The sequence below is a fragment of the Macrobrachium nipponense genome, chromosome 25, assembly GCF_015104395.2.
Source record: "Macrobrachium nipponense isolate FS-2020 chromosome 25, ASM1510439v2, whole genome shotgun sequence".
NCBI lineage: Eukaryota > Metazoa > Arthropoda > Malacostraca > Decapoda > Palaemonidae > Macrobrachium > Macrobrachium nipponense.
In genome coordinates this window covers 76,901,330-76,916,112 of record NC_087214.1, presented here as the reverse complement: position 1 = coordinate 76,916,112, position 14,783 = coordinate 76,901,330, and the positions used below count along the sequence as shown (strand labels likewise).

At 34.6% G+C, this 14,783-nt stretch overlaps 1 protein-coding gene across 4 annotated transcripts in view; it reads right to left on the bottom strand.

Annotated features, from left to right (window-relative positions):
* The window catches only part of LOC135199557 (uncharacterized), a 389,950-nt gene that overhangs the window by 353,485 nt on the left and 21,682 nt on the right, over positions 1 to 14,783 (bottom strand). For all 4 annotated transcript variants that reach the window (XM_064227718.1, XM_064227717.1, XM_064227716.1 and 1 more), the window contains exons 4-5: positions 6,715 to 6,870; positions 4,653 to 4,808 (exon numbers count right to left, since the gene is read on the bottom strand). In XM_064227718.1, coding sequence (XP_064083788.1) covers positions 4,653 to 4,808; positions 6,715 to 6,870 — 312 coding nt within the window. The remainder of the gene's footprint in view (positions 1 to 4,652; positions 4,809 to 6,714; positions 6,871 to 14,783) is intronic.

Below are 14,783 nucleotides of genomic sequence, written 5' to 3'. Positions count from 1 at the left end.
GTTTTTTTTCCTGAGCTGCTAAGCAAATGATTTTAGTAAAATTATGGAATGGGATTTTTTCCTCACATATCCCCAAGATGAGGCACAACTGTTTTCCAGGTAATACTGCCCTGTGTATTGAAGATTTCATGAAGGTTTCTAGTGAGTAACAGAAGCAAAGGATGCATCATCAGATTTGTGCTTAATGCCCTAGAGACTGAAAACGAACCATAGATATACCCAGTTCCCATGTCCTCTCTAAAGCCACGTGAGTCTTGGGCATGGAAGGTTGATCAAGCCAGTAGACCCTTGCACCTCTCCTTATTCCACAGGGACCACAAAATGATGCATCAGTGAAAATCTATGAGATGTGAGGATTTAATCCCCAGTTCTTTTAAACTTACATGTTAATAAACATATTGCTGATTTTGGTTTTTATATTGACAATAGTATCTTGCTGCATTGGAAGTCAAACAACCCTTTCATTTGCCCCTGGAGAAAAGACCCGTAATATGGACTATCCTGAGGTTTCAAGGTAGACATTCATGCTTATATTTTAGACCATTCACTCGAGCACATTAGGTGTAAAGTGCTAGTTTCTTCTTTTTACATGAATTTGTTTTGAGAACAGATTACCTAGATTTAGTGCAAGAATAATTACCATAGCAAATAAGTTGTGTATGAAAATGCAGATTTTATTTTATATTTAAAAAAAAACCAGCTTGTGATGAAGCTCTGAAGACAAAGAGTAAGAGAGAAAAATGAATTTTCCCTCCTGTTACTGAATGTTAAAATTCATTAAATAGAAATTATTATTCATCTGAAGCAGGTCAGTGTTGATTAGCAAATGGTTATCCAAATGACAAAGTAGACTTATCAAAACTCACCAGTTGTTGTGTTAGTTAGTGAAGGAGTGGTTGCATTTGTTTTCGTGGTCGATACAGGAGTGGTCGTATCCAGAGAGGTACTGGTGGTAGAAGCCTTTGATGGTGTAGTTAAAGTGGTTGTTTCTTCTTTTGCAGTGGAGCTAGTTGTCTCTGTGTCAGTAGTAAGTGTGGCTGTTTCAGAGAATGTTATCAAGTTTGGTTTATAATGAAATAATAATTTTGAGACTTATTGGAAATTCTGGAAGGATTAGAGAAAATATGAAGATGTATCGGATGTCTGAAATTTTGGATTTGCGGATTCGGATATAAATTTTAAATTTGCTGATGCGGATACCGATGCGGATATTTAATGCCATACCCTCGCGGATGAAGAAGCAGATGCGGATACCTTGCAAATCTAAATAACTTAGATAAATTTAGTTGTTAAAAACGATTTTCAGCCACATAATTCAATATTATGTGTTACCACATATTTAATGCACTTATTGAAAGTAGAACTTAAGTGATACTCATGAAAGTGTGTGTATACTTTTTTATGGACGTTCAAACAGTAACAGCGATACACAAACGTTTTAGTTGTATTGGCACAAGGTTACTTCATACTCATTGCTAGATAAGGGTAACAAAGCTCAAAGCTGTTCTTCACATTAGAGAGAGAGAAAGATAAAGTTTCCTAAAAAAGGCAGTACCCTGCCTTTATGATGACAACTGCGGTAGATAACATGAAATTACTAAAACAAATATGCTATAACAGAGCTATTTATAAAGTATAAACTGTATGAAATGTGCAATTGTGTATCGTGTATTCTGTATAATAAAACGAAAAAGCCAGATTTAGCAAAAATAAAAAAATCTACTGTTAGCTACAATGTACGAGTATGAATTATTGAATGCTGAGCAGGGGGAGGATACCCTTATATCCGCATTCTTAAACTGCAGATGCAGATGCAGATACGGATGTTGCTTGCAATGCTTATGTGTATGTGGATGTTAAGAAATTGTCAATGCGGATGCAGTTTAAAAAAAAAATGTGGATAATCCACGGGAGCGGTTGTGGATATCCGATACATCTCTGTCATGGGCTAATACTGTTCAAATAACAGAGAAAATTTACACATGCATAGTTAAGATGATAAATTTTACCTTTTGTTAATTTTTCACAAAACTTTGATACCTCTTCTCCTTTAATTAATACCTAGAAATCTCTCTTCCTTCAATACCTTGTTGCTAGGTCTCAGCAAAAACTACCTGTTTATAAAAGCCTGTATTTTTTGGCTCATAAAGACACTGTACAGAGCATTTGAACATAGCATATGAATATTGGACATGATTCCTCTCAATTAGTGTAAAAGATCAAAAGCGTGTCCTAAATCTTACATAATCTACATTAAAAATGTTGAGAATATGAATTGGTTTTTTTAATCAAGCGTCTTTCATGTCTTGTAAAGATCAATGAGATTTAGGAAGTGTTCAGTGCATAAAAAACCACATGATAAAGGCTGGAGGAAAGAAGGATACTTGAAAGATTCAAGCACAAGAAGGATAAGTAAGCAAAACAGCTCTTATGGAAAAACTTAATACGTCTCTTCAGTAGGAACTTCGAGATTTTCCAATCAAGGCCCAGACTTAGGACAGAAGGGACACATTTTAGTGATCATCTCCATTCGTATGTGTCCATAATTTTGTATGTTTAGGAAGCCAACTATGTCTTTGCAAAATATGTCGAGTTGTGATAACTGCTTTCTCAGGTAATCTGCCATTAAAGCATTTATTATCAAAAGAACTATGAAAGAGTTTTAAAAATGTATTGTCACAGCCAGTTAGAAGAGGAGAAACCCATCTTTTAAAACGATGGTGGGTATCACGAGTGACTTAGTCATTGCATGGTATGTAAGTCAGGTTGAAGTAACAAAAGTACTGTCATTATATCTTCTTAGGCTTAGTATAATACAAGGAGAAAGTAGTGTCCAAGAACTCATTCTGAATGAGGTAACCGGTTCAGAAGAGTAATTCCTCGTAACTGTTATTCATAAAGAAATATCAAGCTTATTTTTATAAAAAGATAATCAGCCTAAGACCATTTAGAATATCTGGACGAATTAAACGAAATTAAGATAATTCATGGAGTTATGCTAATCAGACCACAAAAGAAAACTTAGAAGAGCCTTCCTAAAAGGAAATATTCTTGTGTTAATTTTTCACAAAACTTTTAACTACCTATCTCTCTTGTTTCTATAACATTCTTCTCGAATTCAACTTACTTTCTACAAGATTAAAAGTGTTAAATATAACATAATTTACATGAAAGTGACTAGAATAAGAATGTATTTGAAGCAATCGTCTTTCAAATCTTGTGTTGCATAATGAGGTGTAGGTGGTGAATGTTCAGTGCATACAAGAAAGTGATAAGAGCTGGAAGAGAGGCAACCTAGAAGATTTTAGTACAAATGAATTAAGAAGAAATAACATACGAAACATGAATCAGGAAGTTCCCGGAAAGAACTCTGGAAATAAAACTGATGTTATTCTCATCAGTGATGATGCATGAAACCAATGGTTATAAACTTGTGCTGGGCTATCATGTTACTCAAGGATATGAGTGTATGATCACTGATTTTGATTTTATTGATCTTAACTGTTTTATTTCTTGTCGTCTTGGAGGATACATGTGGTTAAAAAAAATGCGTCCACAAACAGATATAATGGCTGGCATCTTCAAGAAAATACTACCTGTTATTCTGAGAGGCGAATGTTTTGATTAGCTTATTAAACCTGTATTAAGTCACTGTACTCCTGGAAGGATTTTAAATGTTTGCACACACACAAAACACACACACACACACGGTAACATAAGGCGGACAAGTTTTAAAAAGTTACTTTCCAAGCTATGGGAAAATGCAATACGAGCGCCAAGGAATAGTTTTTACCGCAAAATTCACAAATGTTCTATTAATTCCCAGAAGTCCACCTCGAACAAATCAGTCGAATATTGTCAACATAGTTGAGATAGTTTAGTACCCAAGTGGTACTTGGGCAACCTGGTAGCATTACTGCCTCAAAACTATAAATAAGGGTACCCATTCATTGTTAATAGAGGCTTGTAATCCAATTACATGCAAGATTGGACACAGCTGATATCAAGAAAAGGCCAACTGTACCATGCATCCCATAACATGCTTTCCTCTGTGTTGAAGGTTTAGTAAAGGCTACCAGTGATTAACTGAGACAAAGGATACTTCTTTGCACTTGTGCACAATGCCCTAGAGACTGAACATACACTACAGATAAGCCTATGGCCAATTCCCTCTATCCAGTCACACGAGGCCTAGGCAAGTAAGGCAATGGCTACTGATGACCCAGCAAGGATACTATTGCACTCATTCATACACCTGTTCTTGGTTCACAAGGATGAGATGGTCGATAGACGGAAATCTGTCAGATCTGGGACTTTAAATCTTAAGTTGAATGAAGATTTCCTATGCTAATAAACAAGTTACAAAGTCGAACAGGGAGAGTTGCTGGTTCTGATTTTCATGTGGACAGTATCACATTGTTTTCTCTAGCACTGAATTACAAACAATCCTTATATTTGACCCTGGAGGAAAGACCTTCGATTTGAATTATCCTGAGGTTTCAAAACAGAAATCTATGTCTTCTTTGTGTATGAAGATATTTGCTGTATATGTTGTCTAAAAGTACTTGCTCATTACTTCTGTTTTATATAAATTTATTTTGATTCCAGATACTTGGATTTAATTACCTGTGACAGATCATACTATGACTCACCAGTTGTTGAAGGAGTGGTTGTAGTTGTTTGTGTGGTCGTTACAAGGGCGGTCGTTTCCTTAGAGGTACTGGTTGAAGTTGCTTCAGACGCAGCTGTAGTGGCTGATGTCTCCCCAGGACTGGAACTAGCGATCCTTTTGTTGGTGGCAACTGTGGCTGTTGCATTTTGGAGAAAATGAAAGAATGAGAATATTGTGGTTATTTTTACATGTCATCTCCTTCTCACCCCTTCTCACCCACCCCTCCTATCGGCCCTGAGCTTGGAATTGAGGGCCATTGGAAGTGTCACTGTTCATCTCAGCATCCTCAAAAAACTGTGGTTTAGAGACTAATATTTGTTGCTTTTGCTTATTTTTACATGTTACTCCTTCCCGCCCCCGTCTCACTCCCTCTTCCTATTGGGAATGTCCCTATTCTTCTCGGTGACCTCAAAACCTATGGATTAGAGACTAATATCTGTCATTTTCAAAAATTTTTTCTACATGTCACCCTTTCCCACCATTTCTCGCCCCCAGTTCATATGAGGGCTGAACATAGAATTAAAGGGCTTCAAGAGCATCACTATTCATCTCAGTACCCTTGAAAACTATTAATTAAATGCTAATATCTGTTATTCCAACTTAAGGGCATTGCATGTGTCACTATTGTTCTTAGCATCCTCGAAAACTGTGGATTAGAGCTAATATACGTTGTTTTTGATAATTTTTACATTTCACACCTTCCCACGCACGCCTTTACCCAACCAATAAATAGTTCTTCATTGGACGAGTGGTTTCCATGCTCGCCTACCGATTCGGTAGTTCATGGTTCAATTCCCCACTCTGCCAACGTGGAAGAATTAGAATTAGTCTTATATGGTAATATATCTAGAATAGTAAATTTTTATTTAATGGTGAAATTTTTGTACGAAAGGTTGGTATGGCTATGGGTAATCCCTTATCCCCTATCCTTAGCAATATGTACATGGATAATTTTATACAAAACTCTTACCAAAAATTTTGCTCCAAAAAGTTATATGGTTTAGGTATGTGGATGATATTTTCTGTATTTGGGTAGTTCACGAAAATCCTCAGGAATCTCTGATTAATCTCAATAATTTGGTCCCTTCTATTAAATTTACTGTATTGGAAGAAAGAAATTGTAATTTGAACATTCTTGATGTAACACTCCATGGAAATTTAACTTTTTCAGTCTTTCGAAAATCAACTAACACTGCCCCTTCTGTTAATTATTATTCCAATCACCATGAAACTTTAAAATATCTCTTTTTTTCTGGGATGTTCTTAAGGACTCTGCTTGTCTGTAGCCCACAGTTTATTGATGCTGAGATTAAAACAATTTATGATATCGCCTTGAAACTTGAGTACCCAAGGTCTTATGTAGATGTAGCATGGAAAAGTGTTAGCAAAGTATTTTATTTAACTAATGACTAACTTGAATTTAGTAAGCATAGTATTCTCAAATTACTGTATGATGAAAGGTTTTTAGAAATTCCTAGAATTTTAAAGCTTTTCAACATAAATGTTGTTTTTAGTAATATTAATGTTAAGAGTTCAATTATAAAGAATTCTCCTAAAGATGTTTCTGACTCCATCTATGCAATTACTTGTAAAAAGTTTGATACAATATATAATGGACAAACTGGAAAATCACTTTCACAACGAATCGGACAGCACAGATATTCAGTGAGGACTAGTCAAATATCGAATGCATTAATCATACATATGAGAGACTTAGAACATCCAGATGCTTGGGTTTAATTGCCAAGAATAACTTGTGATCCATTATAGGCGCCAAGAGCAAATGTTATCAAACGCAATAAGTCATGCATGTATATAAATGACCATTAATTTTATATTTCAAGAACACCATTATGGTTACTAGATTTTCTTAATATATTTTCAGCTAATTTTCAACTGATTTAGCTTACATCTGATCAAGGCAGTATATAGCTGTAGAGAAAAAGAGAAAAATTGTATTTTTCTTGCCATTCACAGAAATGTCTTAAGATTCAGTAGAAATAAATCATCATTTACCTGTGACAGATCATACTATGACTCACCAGTTGTTGAAGGAGTGGTTGTAGTTGTTTGTGTGGTCGTTACAAGGGCGGCCGTTTTCATAGAGGTACTGGTTGAAGTTGCTTCAGATGCAGCTGTAGTGGCTGTTGTCTCCCTAGGACTAAAATTAGCAGTCTCCTTGTCGGTGGCAACTGTGGCTGTTGTATTTTGGAGAACGTAAGAGAATGAGAAAATTCTAAATTTTCGTCTAGAAACGAATCATTGTGAGATGTGTTGAAAGATCTGGATGAACTGAACAATATGAAGAGGTGAATTCGTGGATTATTACTGATCAGATGGCATAAAGAACTTACAGCATCCTTCCATATATATATATTATTAGTATATATATAATATAATATATATTATATATATATATATATATATATATATATATTAATAGTATATATATATATATATATATATATATTATATTATATATTATATTATATATATATATAATATATAATATAATATATATTATATTATATATATATTATATATATTATATTATATAATATATTATATTAGTATATATATATATATATATATATAATTATTATATTATATATATATATATATAGTAATATATTATGTATGTATGCATATATATATGTATGTATATACATATATATATATATATATATATATATATATATATATATATATATATATATATATAATATATATATTATATATATTTGTAGGATGCTGTGTGTGTGTACCTGAATCAGAATGTTATGAATATATAAATGAAGGCCAAATCCAGAATGTAAAGTAAAAGAAATGGAGTAACCGCTTTGAGGCCTTTTGACTCTTCTCTTTTATGAAAGGCTTCACAACAGTTACTACATTATTTTGCTTCTTCGTGGACTCTGCCTTTTTTTATATGTTTACACACACACACACACAAATATATATATATATATATATATATATTATATATATATATATATATATATATATATATATATATATATATATATATATATATATATATAATATATATATATATATATATAATATATATATATATATATATATAATATAATATATATATATATATATATATATATTATATATATATATGTACTGAGGATTGGAGGGATTCTATGAAACAGTAGGCATCAGTATCTGCAAGATGAAGAATCAAGCCTTTATTTCTTTTCTAAGTATTTTATTATTGCTGTAATGTTTCTAGACGTAAAAGTCCCATTTTCAGACAGTGAAGAGAGAAGAAAAACATTATAATAACAAACTTGGAATAAGAATTTGGTTAAGTCTGTCGAGTGGTTTGGATTTCTATAGCATTCAAAGAAATATGCAAACATTCACTTTTATATAATTTTATATGCTAGATGATCAACAAAGCGCTGCCCAGGAAAACTCTGAATGGCAATCGATAAACTCTCTCTCTCTCTCTCTCTCTCTCTCTCTTTCCTGTTGAGATAGTTTCTTCAGTTACATTGCCAAGCATTTATAGCATTTTAAATTTCACCACTTCTCACCCCACATTCCAATTGGGGCTGACTTGTACTTGAATGGCATCAGAAATATGTCTGTTCATCCCAGCTACCTCATAAACCATGGATTAGAAACTAATTTTCGTACTTTTTGACATTATATTTTCACCCCTTCTCACTGGCCCCCTTTCCTATTATGGCTGGGCTAGGACTTAAAGGGCATCATGAGACCTTGAAAACTATGGATTAGACACTAATGTATGTAGTTTAGGTAATTTTCAGATGTCACCACTTTCCACAACCCACCATTCCTATCAGGGTTGAACTTAGACTAAAGGACATCGAGAGTGTCACTATTCATCCAAGCAACCTTGAAAACGACAGATTAAACACTAATACCTGTAGTTTAGGTTGTTTTTCTATTTGCATGTCACCACCGTTCCACCTCCTTTCCATCTCCCATTGCTATCTCGGTTGAACTTAGACTAAATGACATTGGAAGTGTCACTTTTTATCTCGGCAACCTTGAAAACTATAAATTAGACACTAATATTGTCACTGGTTATTTTTACGTCACCCCCTTCTCACCCTCTATTGCTATCTGGGCTGAACATGTACTTAAAGGGCATTGTGAGAGTCACTATTCATCTTGGCTACATCAAAAACTGTGGATTAGGCACTAATAACTGTCATTGAAAATTTTTAGATATCCCGCCCCACCCCCCCCTCCCCGCACCTTCTCACCCCCAATTCCTATCAGTCCTGATCATGGAAATAATGGGCATCAGGAGCATTGCTATTCATCTCGGCGACCTCAAAAACTATTGACTAGACACTAATGTCTGTTGTTTTCAGTTATGTTGACTTTTCCCTTAGCACCTCTTCTCACCTGCCTTCCTATCAAGGCTGAACTTGGACTTAAAGGGCATCAGGAGTGTCACTATTGTTCTCAGCAACCTTGAAAACTGTGGATTAGATGCTGATATCCATTGTTTTCAGTAATTTATACATTTCACACCTTCCCACACACTTCTTTACCAAACAAATGGTCCAATTTTAAATCTATTTTCACCATGACCTTTCCCTGTTTCATATTGACTAAAGTTTTGAAAAAATTGAGTTTTTATTTAAGCTTTTGGAGAGTATATTCTCTCCCTCTTTCAGAAAGAGAAATAAAAGTTACAAAATCTAAAAAAAATTGGCCAAGGTAAATGAAATATCAATATACAAGTATATAGTTGTATCAGAGTAACTGCCCTATGGTGGTTTGCCAATCTTGTTTAACCACTTAGTTACTCTAACTACATGTTTTGTCATAATTGCATAACAGTTAAGGTCCATTTTCAAATTACTCATATATACTCATAGTTTCAACATTTTGGATTAAAACAGATTTTAAAAGTTTTCTTCTTTCAGTGTTATTGGCATGTTTTATGTTTTTCATTTTGTCCAGGTTAACAATATGATTTTAACTTTGTGTTGAAAGGGGCCATTGGTTTCATCACCTTTCCTTAATGAGTCACAATGTTGTCTTTTCCTTCTGTCAAAATCAATCGTTTCACCTATAAATGTTTTATTACACTCTTGGCAGGGAATTTCGTAAATGCATCCTTGTATTTTGTCTAAATTTTTTATAATATTTGTTAGGTACTAAGAATACAAACACTGTTCAAAAGTACCTAACAAATAATATTAAAATTATAGGAAAAAAACAAGGATTCATTTACGAAATTCCCTGCCGAGAGGCTCCGACTAAGCCTGTCTTGTCCAAGGACTAAGGTAATTGAAATTGGAAGTTCTTCTGTCGGCCCTTAGCCTACTGTTCCTAGGCTCATTCCTTGGTATTCCCGTCTCCTTCAGAGATCCATGTGAGTTTACATAACTGGGAATTTCTTGTGAAATAATTTGTATTACTATGCGCTACTTTCGCACAGCGATATTCATTGCATTAACGTAATCTTGAAGGATTTGTAAATCAAATATCTTGTGTAATTCTCACTTTCGCTTATAACATTTTATGTAAGTTACCATCCTTGGTATATTTGTTTCAAATTTGACTGCCATGCAAATTCGTGTAGACTGCCCCGTTGTGTGCCTCCTCCTGTAGTTCAACAGTGCCAATCGACATGTTCTGCCAGTGCCAATCTTAGGATTATATTCCTGAGATTTCAGCGAGAGCTTACACTAGCTTACAGTGCTCCACTAAGTGTTAATAAATGTTGCTAGTTTTAAGTTCTTGATCTGCATTTCATGCAACTACATGGTCCTGTAGGATTAGTGATTCTGCTTGCAATTAGGTGGCACCTTTGTTTTGCCATTGTGAATATTAGTTTTAACGTCACGAGTGCCACAGAGCCAGACAGTGCTTCTATAAATTATATCTTCTGATAACCTTACAAAAATTATGCTTAGTGGACAAATTACGATTACATTCAATCCTTTGAAAAGTAATTTTAGTGTTTTTATATAAAATTTCTTAGTCTTTTCTGTTTATAGCTTGCGTGGCCCCTTAGTCAGCATAGTCGTTTTCATACAAGGAATATTTTCGAGAGGAGTCAATTTTCTCATTGTAAACTAATACCTAGTGGGCAGACTATGAAATTATATACATACACACTATATATATATATATATATATATATATATATATATATATATATATATATATATAAATATATATATATATATGTGTGTGTGTGTGTGTGTGTGTATATATATGTGTGTGTGTGTGGTGTGTGTGTGTGTGTGTGAATATGACGTGTTTTATAAGTACGGTGGGGTTATAATTTCCCGAGTGGTTAAATATTAGATATTCAAGTTGATCGATTGTGCATACGAGAGAGTGGTCGCGAGTTTATAGAAGTCGGGGGTTGGGGGCCGGCGCAGGTGTGATTAGATAGATGTGCGCTAATGCAATGAACAGACAGCCTAAGTGTGTTTGAATGTATCATGTCGTGTTTCCCTGTTGAAGACGTAATTGTCGATATTTCTGGTTTCCTTTATTGTGTTAACAATTCTCGCATTTGGGTATTCCATTTTCTTTGCAGTGTTAAACGAACAGTTTAGTGGTTTGCTTTTAATTGCCATGCATAGGAATTTATGGTTCCGAAGTGTGTGCGAGTGTGTGTTGGTGCATACGGAGACTTGGGTATTGTCGGCTGTGCTAAGTTTAGCATCTGGGGTCACGAGTCAGCAGAAAGCTGTCAGTTAGTAACAAAAGAGAGGAAGAGATAAGTCCCGTAGTCATTCTCTCTCTCTCTCTCTCTCTCTCTCTCTCTCTCTCTCTCTCTCTCTCTTTTCTTCTTCTTCTTCCCATTTTCTTTCGCCGCGCCAATGACCCAGATCTCAGTCAGCTGTTTACCGTGACCTTCAAAGGAAAAGAGTGGGTTTCTTCCCATTGGGTTGAGAAATATTTATTTTGGAAATATATATATATATATATATATATATATATATATATATATATATATATATATATGTGTGTGTATATATATATATATATATTATATATATATATATATATATATATATATATATATATGTATATATATTTATATATATATATATATATATATATATATATATATAAATATATATATATAGATATATATATATAATATATACATGTTGGGGATTGGTATATATTTTTGTTATTTCTTTGGTGATTGATACTTTTTTTAATTCCTGACCGTTATCTTGTTGTTTGTATACCAGACCTTTTTGTAGAAATTGGGAGACGTAGAATATATTCTTCAATAGACCTTATGCAGGGATTTTTGCAGGTTCCTCTTAGTGAAGATAGTCGCAGACTCACCGCGTATTGATTGTCCCAGGCCCATTTCGAGTTTACGCAATAGCTTTTCCGTTTATCAGGTAGTACTGTGACTTTTACGAGGTTGATGAACACACTTTTGCACGGACTACTAGGCACAAATATCTTTATGGACATTGATGATATATTGATTGGAACAGACTCGATCGAGGATCACATGGAAGTGCTTAAGGAAGTTCTCAGGAGACTTAGGATAGCGGGGTTGAAAATTAAGTTAGCGAAGTGTGACTTCTTGAAGAAGCAAATGACATACATAGGTCATATTATATCCAAAGAGGGAGTCAGAGCAAATGACGATAAAGTCAAATCAATAGCAGATTTCCCAATCACTAAGACAAAGAAACAAGTTAGGTCATTCTTGGGATTGGCGTGGTTCTTTAGACGTTTTGTGAAAGGTTTTTCTATTTTGGCAGCTCTTTTAACGAAGTATTTTATTGGAGAGAATTGCAACAGGTAGCTTTTCAGAAAGTTAAGGATGCATTAATGAATCCCCCAGTTCTGAAATTTCCGGATTTCAGCCAACCTTTCACACTAGTGACTGATGCCAGTCAAGAGGGTATAGGTGCTTGCCTTATGCAGAAAGTTGAAGGGAAATTCCATCCGATAGGTTATTATAGCAGGAAATTCAAGACAAAGGGTAGCAATGAAAGATTAACGGCTACCATAGATAAGGAAGCCTTTGCAGTAGTATCAAGCTTGGCTCATTTTTAAATGTTGTTAATGGGGAATTAAGTAGAATTCTTACAGACCACAAGCCATTATTGGATTTTTTTAATAAGCCAGATCTGTCGCCCAAAAGAGCTCAATGGTTCCTAACCATCAGAGATTTTAAAGCAAACCTCAAATACATAGAGGGCAGACACAATGTTGTAGCGGATGCCCTCAGTAGAAGTTTTTATGATACGGAAGAATTGCAAGTTGGGGTGGTTACTGGTAGTTCTACACAGTGGGATGGCAGTCTCATAGAGCAAAGGCAAGATGATGATGAAATTTTAGCAGATTCCAGACCAGTAGATTACAGGGTAATCTATTGGTCTGGAAAATTAAGTATGAATTAAAGACGAGTGAAAGTAAAGGGGATACGACACATCATGATTCCGAAAGTCCTAATACCAGTGCTTTTAGATATAGTATATTGCAAGTTTGGTAGCCCACATTTGGGAGTGGAAAAGACGTATAATGATATGCGTAATAAGCATATGTGGAAGAATATGGGGGCAGATGTAGAACAGTTTGGGAAAATGTGTACTGTTTGAACTTTTGGCAAATTAGGGTCATATCCGATACCAAGTAGACCTTTTCAGAGAGTTCACATGGATATTTTGGGGAAATTTTGTGAATCAGGGTATGGCTATAAGTATTTATTGGTAGCAATAGACGAACTGACGATGGCAGTGGAAATTTTCCTACTCAAACATAAAATGGGAGACAGAGTGGCTGGGGTATTTTTCAATGGGTCATTTTTAGGTTTTGTTGACTGATAATGGTAAGGAATGTGTAAATAGGGCCTTTAGAGTGCCTAGCAGAAGTTATGGGGATACAGAAAATAACAATTATTCCATACAGACCTAAAGCTAATGTGTTTTGTAAACAAGCAAACAGAAAAGTGCTCGAGGCTACCAGGAAGACTATTGGAGGAAATAATAGGAACTGGCATAGATATATAGATACCGTTAGGCATAACATAAATACTATGGTCAGTGATTCTATTAAAATGTCTCCATTCGAAGCATTATTTGGTTGTCAGGCGTGAGGCAGATTTGATTTGTTGCTTATACCTTCTCATGGGGAAGATACAATCAAATCATTAATCTCTACAACAAAGGAGAGATATGCTTGTCTCAGCCACAATCTCGAGGGTAAGACTCGAGAAACGGTGGAAAAAAGCAATGGGAAACCATTAGATGCTAAAGTTGCTATTGGAAATAACGTGTTCTTGAAAATTAATGTGAGAAATGAATTAAATTATAAGTTAGGTCCAAAGTTTGAAGGTCCTTTTAGAGTTATTGAAGAAAAGAGATGAAACAGATTTTTGGTCTTGGATGAAAGGACAGGTCTGTTTAGAGTGATGTATATATCAAAAATCAAGAAGAGGGGAAAATGATTAAAAGGGAAATACTGCGCAGTTTTACATTTTGTTTTTTGTTTTTCTGTTTCACAAATGGATGATGAAATGTGAAATACAGAGACCTGTAGAAGTTATATATTTTAGTTAATCAGTCTTATTTAACATTATATTTTGTTTGTTTGTTTCTTTTTCTTCTTACACTATTTTCTTATTATGTGCTACTGCAGTGATTCGGCATAAATACCTATAAGGTTAATTGTGAAATAATGGAGGAATTCGGGTGAAATATGTTGGAAAATACCATGGAGTTGAGAAATATTATAAAGGTTTTTTGGTGTTGATGATTTGTAGGCAGTAATCTGTGGTTTTATGAGCAATGGGGTGGTAATTGTGACATTATGGCGTTTGGTTGTGGTACTGGTTCATTCTAGTTTTGCAGTTTTATGGTGAGACCGTGTATTTTATGAGGTCATATTCACCAGTGTTATTTTGGTGGTCTATGGTTGATATTTAGTGGTTGGTGTTTTTCTGGGGTTATATCCCACCGAGGTGGTTTTCTTTGGTGTTATATATATTTGGTAGTATCACAGGTGGTTTCCTTTAGGGTTATATTTGGCAGTGTTAGAATGGCTTAGGATTTATCCTTAGGCAGTGTGTTTCATATTCAGCAACAAGGAGGCGGTTACGATTCCTCCATTGGAAGACAGT